The sequence below is a fragment of the Strigops habroptila genome, chromosome 6, assembly GCF_004027225.2.
Source record: "Strigops habroptila isolate Jane chromosome 6, bStrHab1.2.pri, whole genome shotgun sequence".
Lineage (NCBI taxonomy): Eukaryota > Metazoa > Chordata > Aves > Psittaciformes > Psittacidae > Strigops > Strigops habroptila.
The window spans coordinates 19,945,506-19,957,961 of NC_044282.2; the positions used below are offsets into that span (position 1 = coordinate 19,945,506).

The following is a 12,456-nucleotide window of genomic DNA, read 5'->3' on the forward strand; positions in this document are numbered from 1 at the left end:
TTTCATGGTGTGGTAATCGTGTTCTGCGAATGTGTATGGTGAACATGTTGTCAGTTGTCCACATGCCCTCATGAATGCTTCTGAATTAGATATACTGATTAGATATGTCAATTAAATATAGTTATGGCAATTTTATTTCTTACTTCCAGTGTAAGAAATAAAATTTCTTTAGTTCAATTTTCCAAAGAAAGTTCCAAATGGTGCTTATATTTTTACTGAAATGATTAAACACATGTGAAGATTAAAATGTTTGAGATTGTGTGCCAATAGTGAAGAAAATGCACTTAGCTGTGTACCTCCAGCCAGTGATGCAGAGAACTTTGTCATCCAAAATGTCTTTTCAGTAATTTTTACTGCAATTTCAGGAAAAGAATATATGTTCACAGTGTCTTGATTATAAAGGCATAGTCTCTAAATGGGACTTCTAGGAGCAAATAATATGTGATCCAGCACAAGAAAAATATTAATGTTTGAATGGACTGTATTTACAAAGGGCATCTTCACACTTTCAAGACTTATTTTCTTTAGAAGCATCTGAGAGCAAAACATGTTAATGCTTGCTTTTCAAGGGAAAATCAGAAAAGTAGTTGAAAAAATGTATGCAGAGAAGTCTGTTCTAAAAATGTGTTAGAATTCTAAAAGCTATTACAAAAAATAAAGTATCTGTAGTGCTTGAATAGAGGAATAATAGATGAATAACTGCATCATAATCTCAGACAAAATGCAAAATAAAGTATGTAGGTATGTGTTATGGTTGCATATTCAGGTAATTTGTTTTTCTAACTTTTATGTTTAGCACAGTTTTAGTCACTGCTCTTTGTATATTGGCATGTATAATTAAAAGAATAAACAAACTCTGTATATGTATGTGGTGATATGCAGACACATAGGGGTTTAGTTTACAGTTTGAATTTGATGCGAGCATAAAGTAATTGGAAGAATTGTTATGATACATTTTGTCTTTTAGGGTAAATGTTTTTTACTTCTTTTTTCTTGGGTTTTTTTTTTTGATATATATTAATTATTGATATTTTGTGCTGCTAATTGGATATATAAGTAGTTGGTAAAAAATAAAGGGTTTTTGTTGTTGTTTGGATGGCCTTGAAAGGAATTGGAGAAATTGATGGAATGATTTAGATCTATAATATTTTTTATTTAATTATGAAGACTAAGAAAATGTTACTTCAGAGCAAAAAACATTATTGCCTGATTTCATATAGCATTCTGAGTTGATTTTTGTAGCTTGATACAAATAGGAAACCTAATTGTCCAAATAATTTGTAAATTTTGGATTTATAACTGGAGAAAAAAATATGTAGGCACTATACACATATGCACAAATATATGTGAGGTATTATGTAAAATATGCAAAAATGTGTCTTGCTTTAAAATGCACTGTCCATATTAGTAATTTTAATAACCTGTTTGTGTTAACTCTCTGCTGCAGTTTTCATGTGGAGTTGTAATTCGTTGTAATTCAGGGTTTTCCATCATCTCCTTAACTGCAGGGCTAACTGCCAGATCGGTGAAGTTAAATGGCTTCTTTTTACAAAGGTTTTGAAAGTGGCAAGTCTCAGTAAACTGTAACTATTCTCTAGGCATTGTTTATATTTTGAAAGAAAACTCTGAACAAACAGCTTGCAGTTAATTGCTGTAAAAATTCATACTTCCATGATTATTAAGCAGAGTTCTTGTTAATTGTTTAAATACTTGAAATGCTTTCCTACCTTCACATGGAACTGAGCACATTTTCAAACTAGTGCTTTCAGACTCAGGAGATTTGAAGGAAGTTGTTATTGAATTTAGCAAAATCAAATAATGTTTTCAAGATTGGAGTTCAGTTACACTTTCAGATTTTTGTACTTGTTATCGGGTGATTGTGAAAAAAGTACAGGATAAATATATCAGCAGGTGGTTACTGTTCTTTCAGGTTCAAGGGTTGTTTTTTTTTAAAAAAAGTGTGAGAAAGTACCCCACAGACACCAAGGTCAGTGCAGAAGGAGGTGATATTCCAGGGGACCGAGGCAAAACCAAACCAAACCCTAAAAACCAAACAAGTGAAAAAGAAAAACACACACTCACAACACACTCGTGCACACCCCACCCCACCAAATCCAGCATTAAAAAAATATGTAAGGAATGGTAATGCTTCTTTTTACTCTTCAAGGTGCTTTTGTTCCCAGCAGATGGAAGACTTTTTAAAATGAAATCTCTCTTTTCTCCCAGTCATCTCAAAAGTTGCATTTACATATGAGATTTTGTTGCACAGGGGCTTCCTTTTGCAAAGCTGATCTTTGTATAAGTGCAAAAGAGTCAGTCAAAAGATTTTCTGTCATTTAGTTGGTTACATCCATAGTTTGAGCATCCAGATTTTTTGCCAGGCAACAAAGTGGTTTACTTTGTCTGCTTCATGTCTGTGGAGTTGTGAGAGGTGGTTTCTTCTGGGATTTGGTTTATTACTTTGGTGCTCTTGTTACTCACCAGGTCTGTGTTAGGTGTGGTGTCTTTCATCTTCCTTCAGAATGCTCTTCAAATACTTTTTAATCGTCTGTTTTGAAAACTTTTAATTCATCTGGTTTAATTACATGGCTCTTCCTTTCACTTTAAGTCAAACACCTGAGTGATTCAAAATCTATATTCTAAATAAAAACTTCATAGTTTTGACTAGACTTAGACAGGTGGAAATTACCAACCATCATGAGACATTGAGAACCTCATATATGGCTTCAGCCTTTTGATAAAAATTACTGTGAACTTTGCTTGCCAATAATTATGTAGTAAGAAAGTTGTGAGCCAGCCTACAGAGCTTTTAGTATTCCAGAGGAAATGGGAAAATTCTTGCGTACTTTCTTAATTCAAGTCTTTTGGCTGGTTTCATTTTTTTGAACATTACCTGGAAATACATATAATATGCAAGCTTTTCTATGGAACAAAGTATTTAATTACGAAGCACCATTTATGTCCCTTGTTGAATTGGAAGGCATGCAATGCAAATACTTGGGGAATTATAATGATTAAAAAAAAAAAGAAAGAAAAAAAAAGAAAAAAAAGAAAAATAAAAAGAAAAATACCTATGTTACAGAGGAGCAGGATAGTTTATATAAGGGAGTTGTGAAAAGGTCTAAGCAAAAGCCAAGACTAAGGAACTACATTCTTCTTTCTTTTCAGAATTGTGCTGTGATTTGGACTAAGAAAGAAAGAATACCAAATTATCTGTCCTAGTTTTGCCTATGAATTGGACTGCCCCTTCTTAACACAAAACCCATTTTACTGCTATTGTTCCTCCATGCCAGTTAATGACTGCTAACCTTCTGGAGGGCAAAAGTACAATAAAATAGAAAGACGAATAAGCAAGATTTGATGGAATTGCAGAGTGCTTTGGTTTCTCCAATACGGGATAATCACTAACTCACATCTATTGTTCACCTTTTGTAGAAAGTATTAACTGCTTCTTTCACACTACTGTTATATAAGGGATGGTTTAAAACTCTCTGCTTGATATCTTGGCTTAAAACACTTGGATCATTTACAGGTTTTCTGTTTTTTTAATAGGTTGAATCTACGCAAAGTATGATTAGGATTTTGGGCCTTTCAGCTACATTACCCAATTATCTTGATGTGGCTACATTTCTACACGTCAATCCCTACATTGGACTATTCTACTTTGATGGCCGTTTCCGACCTGTACCACTGGGGCAAACCTTTATAGGAATTAAGACAACCAATAAGGTAAAGAATCATGAATGCCAAAGAGAGGATTGCTGTTTTGATCATACTTAATGTATGCATGTGTAGAGGATACTGGTTTATTATGCTACAGGTCTTTCATGAAGTGTATTTTGTTGTGTATAAAGATATACATAATTGAAAGGTGCTGTAAGAATCATGTTTCCTTCATTTACAGTCTTGTAAATAGGCTTTGTTGACTATTGGATACAATGGTATCTAGCTTTGCATTGCCTTTGCTTTGCTACTAAATTTGGTTTGATGAAGGAGAAATCATCACCCTCAACTGCAGACTCACTGTAACAGCTGATTATTCTCATTTCAGTTTTCCATTTTGCTAGAAAAACTGGTGCTTCTTGCTTGGCTGTAAGGATGCATGAGGAATGTAATATTTATTTATGGAATCTGGATATATAGAGAGAGAGGGATAGATACAGATATATACACTACCATCGCAGGCATTAATATTAGTTGGATACAAGTTGCTGATGAAAACCTTAGCATGCTAAGCCATTAACTACCATATGTCTGCATTTGATAGAAAACACATTAAAGTGGTCTTGAAATAAGCTTCTTTGTGCTCTTGCTCATTTTGGGAAGCAGTAAGGCCATGGTCAGGTATAATATTCTTATTAAAAATCATAAGTGCAGTGCCACTTGACATGTAAATTTTAATTCTTCTTTAAATACAAGAATTAATACAAACACTTATCTTGAAGATTTTGCATGCACCCCACTATATAGCTTTATATAACTTGGCTTTTAGAAAATCTTACTCTGCTGTGATTTAATTTAATAGAAATCAAAACATTTTCAATCAAAAGTTAATTTCATAGCTTAATCAATAATACCAGGGATTTTGTTTGTTAGGTTTTTTTAAATGGACGTTGCCTTTTTTACCAGGTAATTTAAGTAGTTCATTCCATCTGCAGCGCAGGAAAGAAACTTATTTTACAACTGTAGGGAGCCATTTCAAGTGTATACACACAAGAATAGTTTACCATATGGTGCTTACCGTGATTTGCATATTTTAACCTTCATTAATTGTTTCAAGTACGTTCACTGTTGCTTGCTGTTGCTTTTCTTTAATCTTTTCCTGATACTTTATTTTGAATATTTAGTTTATTTCCACTGTGTGGTAAAGACTCCATTTCTTTATACTCACTCTAGAATGCAGTTGTGATTTAAAAATCAGATAGATATACAGATAATCCTATAAAATCTCAAACAGTTAGGTTTTCTAAGAAAGACCAAACGTGGAGATGAGGTAATACTAGGAGGTAGTATTTGTTCTGAAATAGGAGTACCTGGCAGATTGTTTTGGTAACACCACAACTTTTTGCTTTTCTGAAGAATGTCATTACAGATTTCATAGGGTAAAATATATTTTGCAATCAAGATCATACACTTTATAGCAAATAAAAAGTAAAAGTATCAAGCCTCTTTGAAAAAGGATTCCATTCAGAATAATACTAATGCTAAAGCTGCAAAAGTAGTAATATCAACATCCTTCTGGTCTATGTGAGAGGCGGAAAGCTATGTAAGAACTCACAGAATCAAAAAGAGTTCTTGCAGAACATCAGCAAATGCAATCAATGCAATGTCTGTATCCACACTGATGAGTTGCAAAGAAGTAGAAGACTGTTAGTTACTTTAGGTAGATGTTTTGCCTCAGCTTTCTGACATCCTTTATCCGAAAAAACTTCCCCCAAACTTGGAGCTGATTAGTGATTTGTGGAATCGTGTGCAAACTGTAGTCAAGCTTTGAAAGGCGAGAACAGCATGGTGTGCTTATTATGCATAAAAGTTAACCAGGGAAGCTCTTAAAATTCTGTACGTTGAAAATCTTAGAGCATATGGGGCCAAGACTAAAGTTTGGCTTCTTCAGTTGGAGGTCTGTTAATGTCAGATTTTTTTTTTTAATGTCAGGTTTTCTTCTTGGTGCATGTTTATATTTTCCTCTTTAGGTATAAATGCAAAGAATATATAAAGTTACCTTTGTATCTGTGTAAATGTATATATGCTCGTGTGTTTATGCACTGCCTATGTATGTTTCTCCTTAATGATTTTTACTTGTTATTATTTAAAAAAAAATTAATTAAAATGCTGACCTCTCATTTTCAGAATAATTAGACTGGCTACCTGTCTCTTGCACATATGTCCATATTGTCTCATCTTTTTATTACTGTACTTGTAGGATTCTCCTATTCCCTCTAAAGCTGTTTTAAAGATGTGATTGTCAACTTTCAACTATTCTAGAGAACTCCAAGTACTGAAATTCCATTTTCAAATTTTTACATGCTTTGCTCTTGTAAACGTTTCTTTGTGTCAAAATATTTCGTTGTAAAAGATAAATGCACAAATGAAGAATGGAGTGATTGCTCTGATTTTGAACTTCATTTATTTATTTTTATTTGTTACAACCATAATACTGAACTGCATTCAAGTAGATACATGCTATTTATATTGTGTTGCATGAAAGAAAAAAAGTCTTCAGCTGTAAGAATATTTTTTTATTTCAACTGAACTCTTTATTTTGGAACCTTCCTGAAACATTTTATTTATCCATAAGTGGAAAACTCTGTATACAGTACTCCCCCTGTTTCCCATGCATGACCCAACTGTGAAAAAAAAACAACTCTGTGACAAAAAAACTTGACAATCAGTAATTTCCTGGATATGTGTATCTGCAGTATAGAATCTATTTTTATATTACCAAATGGAAGGACTTAATGTTAGGTAAGATGATGTATTAAATGGATATTTCATCTATATCCTGTAGAAATAAGATTCCTTAATGTGAAACAGATAATTTAGAAGAATAGAACTGGGTTACATCTCTCTGGTCAATAAAAACACCAACAAAGTCATGCAATAAATTTTCTATCCACTGCCCTTACTCATATTTTGTCTATTTATTTTCGTTTTCTGTTTGTGAACTTAAGAATACCAAAATGATATTGTTAAGAATGGGAATCTGTATACTGTAAATGTAATTACATAATCACATTTTTTCATCCATGGATCACTGTAAATTGCTTGATATGTAGTAGAAAGACAGAAATGCGTTTAATATGTAATATGATGTTTGTTTTTCAGGTGCAGCAACTGAATCATATGGATGAAGTATGTTATGAAAATGTGCTGAAGCAAATAATGGCTGGACACCAGGTATTTATTTTCTGCTTTGGTTTGGATTCAGAACACATATAATGAGATTAGTTTTGATCATCGCAATTATAGAGTGAGCATTTTTTTAAATTATTTTGAGATATGTTACTTCAGAGGTCATCTCTAATCTTGACACTTTATAAAAACAGCATGCAAGAAAATCTAACCAGGCTAAATGATGTTAGCTTCTAGCTAAGGTGAAAATGCTTGGTACTTTACATATCCCTTAAAGTAATTAATGTATATATATGTGACTTTTTAAAAAATGACTAGGCAAAGTAGGTCAGTGCTTTAGAGACCTGACACTTAGGCACATTTAATGATTAAACAAATGAAAAATACAGCACTTAGTTATTTCTTAGGCTTTCCCATATCTATCAAATTCTAGTATCTCCTGTTAGAGATGAGGGGTGAAAATTATGCAGTGTTGAAGGTATGGTGCACAACAGCTCAGCATCTGTCATTTGAAATATCCTGGGGTTTGTGTTTTGTTTTCTTTTTAAAGGAAGTAATCCTTCATTTTGCTTTAAAATAGAGGTTTTTGCAGCGAATTTTCAAGCCTTATATTCTCCTTCATTAAGACTATGGGCTTAATTCATTTGCCTGAATAGTTTTATCATTCTGTTGTTTTTGTGCTCCTGCATCACCCCCAAATGATGTCTCATTTCTGCTAGAACTTTGCACAACACAGCAGTTTAAGCAGAAGTAGTTGTAGCAGGTATGGCACCTGTTCAGAGCAGGAACAAATGCTAGTGTGCTAGTGCACCGTGATCCTTGAAAAGGCTTTTCATTAAGTAACTTACATATAAAAGAGGGAAACTTTCCCACACAGTCACACTAAGAGTTGCCCGTTTTTCTCTTTTCACATAAAATGCAGATTGTGGAGTTTTTTGAAAGATGAACAGTTGGTTTATGACTTCAGGGGGTGGAAATACTCCAGCAACAGCTTCTTAGTCCTCGTGCTCCCCTGCTTTAACACCATTCTTCCACTTCTCTTCTCTTGTTGATATCAGTTACTGTTTGTTACATTCAGAAAACTTTCATGAAGATTACATATGGAAATGCTGATATTTTCTTGTGAAGACTGTTAACAAAATTTGTTGGCAGCACCAAGGGAACTTTATTTTCATCTCATTGTCAATTATGCACATACCTTACCAAATAACTAGCACTGAGGTACGTTAGTTTCTTATCATTCATTTCTTGTTATGATTTTGTGTATTTTCACTTGCTGTAGATAAACCTGTGAGTAGCAGATTCTTTAAATCAGTATGTCTAAATAAGTAACATATCTTGGATTCTCGGCAGGAAGTTTCATGCTGTTCCAGCATATTTATTGCACCTTTCTTCCCCTTTTCTTCACACTGAGGAAAAAATTGTCCAAAAATATATATAATATTATTTTTACAAATTCAAGTACAATAAGTTGTTTAATTCTAGCAGGAGGAGGTTATTTAGCTTTCCTTGAGAACAGTTTTAGTTCCTGTACTAGCAGCCGAATGCGTGAGCATTTTCTTTCTAGGCGTGATCTACAGCTGAAAGAGATCGAGTAAAGAGCTGTAGTCTACTAAATGTCACAGTTTCCATGGTGGACTCTACTGCTGATCTCAATTTCTGAAAATTCAATGTCAAACCAACAACCAAATAAGGAGTGTATTTTCAGGCAAAGCAGAAGTGTGGTTTCCCTTGCTGTAAAAATGTTGATTTGATTTCAGAATGCTTTGGTAAATTTGATTCAATTGATCTTAGATGTTAAACATTTTCTTTGCTTGAAAATGTTTGTTCTGCTCTGTTGCAGAACTCTCTTAAATACACAGCTAAAAACCAACCGGTTACACTGTACTTCCCTTCAGAGTATTTAAAACTTCTTGGTCTTGTGGTGGTCTTAGCAGTCCTAGGGTATTGGTTGGACTTGATGATCTGAAAGGTATTTTCCAGCCTAGTTGATTCTATGATACTTAAGAAACAAAAATTCATACTCTGAAATAAATGGTATACAAACACTGGTATACTGTCTTTGACAATGCAGAATCATGTATATCAGATCATTGCACAATACAGTTAATTACAGTATGTAGTGTTTTACCACATACTAAAAATTAGGAATTTTTCCTTTTAATGAGTATGCTATGAAAAATGATCTGTCTAAGCTTTAAACCAACTGCAGATGTTAAAAAAGTGCAATAAAAAAAAAGTCATGTAGATATAACTGCATTGAGCTGCTTGCACCGTAGTGAAAGATTAATATTATGAGTGAATATCATGAATATTACACTAGGAAAGTTTTCTTTAGTGTCTTTTCACAATTTTGAGAATAGTCTTTGATCTTTTAAAGTTATCACCACCTTCTGATTTTCTTAGTTTTAAGAAGTCCATTAACTTGTGTCCACATTCACCGTAGTCTGTTACCATCATGCTCTATGTGTGCAAAGTTGTTTGCTTTTTAACAAAGCAGTGATTATTTCTAAATGTTCTTCTTAGAAAGATGTATTTCCACCTTCTCCCCCAATACTTCAGAAAAAAAAAATTCTACAGCAGTTGTATATCTGTATGGAATTCAAGACATGGTTAGAATTTTGTCATTATTCAGGCAGTAATGTATGACAAACACAGATCTCATCAGCTATGCTCCCGAGAGCTAAAAACCTACCTATTTTGTTTTGTTCTGAAGCACAAGAAGGCAATACCAGAATTAGAGAAAAATACTTTTCCTCTTCTAAAGTTCTGTGAGTTAATGTACACCTTCCAGTGGCCATCAAATGTTCACAGTGTTGTCCCTTAATATTCTTTACCAGAGTCTTTGGAATGTCTTAATAAATCAGATTCAACATTGTTTATCTACTGTTCTGTTAACTCATTTTCAAAGAATTCTATCATGCCAGAACCAAATAATTTACTCTTATGGAAGTCAAGCTGATGTGTCCCTGGCCTATTACAGGTTACAGTGTGATGCTTGACAGAAGTGTTTTTAATAGATGTATATATGTTTTCATTTTTTAAGACTAAGACTGGTAGGAGGTAGTTGCATTCTACAGGCATGTGTTTTGACAGATGGAGAGAAGCTTTTTATGTTGATTTTTCAACATTCATCCTCTGCAAGACTTCAAGCTCTTTGTGGCTACTGGGAAATTAAGAGTTGGTGATTCAGCCTTTAATTTTGATCCATCTGCTCAAACTAATGAGATATCTCATTTGTAGGCTTCACTTTGAATTACCAAATGCAGCTGAAACTGTAACATTTGTCTTATAGCATAATTCTCCTCTTGTTTACCTTTAGGAAAGGTATAATGATAGATGGCTCGCCCTGCTGAGTTTTCTAGGGGTCTTGTTACAGAAACTTTTTATCATGATTGAAGGATTAAGATCCAAAGTGTCCCAAAGGTTTCCGGGTGCTTTGTGCTCTTTTTGTAGGATTACTAACAATGTAGATCTTCCTTAGGAGTTTTCTCGATCAGATCCTACCCCTTAACACTGCTTTAAGCGTGAAACTCTTGTGCTGATGAGTCTGCTTTCCTGGGACTGTCCTTCTGTGCTCGATATTAGCTGATGAATATTTGTTTTCATGTCATACTTCAAATTTACTATGTTCGGATTTTATCTGAAAAGATGTTAGACCCTCTCAGTTTTTATGCTTTTCGAGTTTTATTTCTACCTCTTAATAAACAAAAGATTCTTTAAACAAAGAGAAGAAAACCCTGAAGTTACTTTCCATTCATTAGAGAATATGACTCCACACTCAGTTGCAGATATTTTTGCCAGCAGTTATCTTCTTGTGTACTGTTCCCTTAAAGACTGGGTGAAGGCTCAGTCACTGAAAATTATCATTCCCTCAAAGTGATTACAGCTGTCTCTTGTCAGGCAGTCACCGGTAGTGGGCCACGTACACTGACAGCTTTAATTCAGCTACAGAGCTGAAAAAGCTTCTTCACGCTTTACAGCCCTGTGAGACAGGCACCTAATGGCAACAATTTCTGGGGAGCAGGTAGCACTTTTCCAAGGCAGCCTGTAGGGAACTTCATGAAATGAAGACCATATATGTCAACATAATTTTTATAACAAACTGAAACATTGCATTACTAGCCTGTTTAGGACACTGCATGCTGTGTTTATCTTCACAATATATGAGGGGAAAACCCCTTTGTCATGTTATGCTTTGAGAAATAGCAATGTTTTTGGGAGTTTTGAGAAATAACAGTATTTTTATGGTGGGTTTGGGTTTTTTTTCTCTGAAACAAATCATATGTAAATTTTAACTTTACATTAAATCTCTTTATCTAAAAGATATGGAGCTGTTGCTTTTTGCCAAGGTCGAGTTGCTTAAGTTAGTATCCTACGGAATTAACTCTTTTTTACTCTGATCTTTGCTGTTGTTGTACAGGTTCACACCCGTTATATCTCCTGCTAACCCTTTGCTGTTTTATCCTATTACCTTGGTTACTGAGAGATGATCGTAGGTTTCTCCCACTGTCCCCATCACCTCTTAAATACTTCTGCAGTTATGAATTTTGTTAGAATCTTACTGTTAATTGTCAAAAATTGTCAAAAGTAAAAATCTGAAATTGCATAAGATTTCTTGGGATCTTGTTAATTTCTTGCATTAAGAATTTGAAGGAGAGTTGCTGAAGTTCTTTGAAAGCTTTCAGAGGAGGTACTTCCTCAAACTGCACTCATAAAACTCCTTTGTTTTTGCCATGTTCCCCAGACTACTCGTCTTGTCTGTTTCTGCAACCTTTTCTTATTTTTTTTGTTCCTCATAGCTGATTCTCTTTGATATTACTTAAACCTTCAAAAGAAGTCCTGTGTTCTCTTTGCCCTTGTGGTGGTTCAGCAGGTCTTCTGTATTTACTCTCCGCATCTTACTTCCCTGTATGGTTTTTTTGTCTGACCTCCAATACTCTGTTACTCTACTTGTCTTCAGCCACAGATACTTAAGTTTAAGTCCTGGTTCTTTACCCAATGCAATTTGCTCATTTGCCAGTTTGGCTATTTATTATAGTTTTCAACTTGGAGTACCTTTGGCATTCTCCTGTCTTCCAAAACATCTTTTCTTTTTTAAGACAATAATGTCTGTTTTTCCCACTGCTTTTGAGAGATTTCTGTGTAACTCTGAGATGACATATTGTCTGGTTTAACTTTTCTTTCACTAGGTCTAGTAGTCAGTGAAAATCCTCAAAAGTTCTTTTTCTCACTGAGCTTGATGTTTTCAGTTCCTAGCAAAAACCAGACTGTTCAGTGGAAGTTCTGACATCTTTCTGTGGTTCTTCTGCACCGACAGCATTGCCCTTGCTGTCTGTGTGGGTATTGAGGCTCAAAGTATCAGTACATAAATACTGAGGAGACATCATGGCTTTACAGGAAGTGGTTGCAACATGCAGGGAAGGGTTTTTCTGGTGGCCTAAGATGCCAGGTTGTCTGTTGCAAAGAACCTGGATTTTTGAAACAGTAAATAGCTATTGAAAACCTCACTGCAACATCCAAAATTGAATGCAGTAGTAGTATTCCTACATATTTAGCAACAATTCTGGTTAACTTGAGCAGAGCAGGTTTTAGGAACTATAA

The 12,456-nt window shown here is 34.3% G+C and overlaps 1 protein-coding gene across 10 annotated transcripts in view; it reads left to right on the forward strand.

Annotated features, from left to right (window-relative positions):
• Positions 1-12,456, forward strand: part of ASCC3 (activating signal cointegrator 1 complex subunit 3) — a 283,374-nt gene that overhangs the window by 123,519 nt on the left and 147,399 nt on the right. For 9 of the 10 annotated variants that reach the window (XR_003991912.1, XM_030489984.1, XM_030489983.1 and 6 more), the window contains 2 exons: positions 3,553-3,729; positions 6,826-6,897. Coding sequence is in view for 9 of the 10 variants with exons in the window: in XM_030489984.1 (XP_030345844.1) it covers positions 3,553-3,729; positions 6,826-6,897 (249 nt within the window). In the remaining variant the exon portion in view is untranslated. Of the gene's footprint in view, positions 1-3,552; positions 3,730-6,825; positions 6,898-9,750; positions 10,117-12,456 lie in introns of those variants that run through there. The other variant, XM_030489992.1, reaches the window with a different exon arrangement.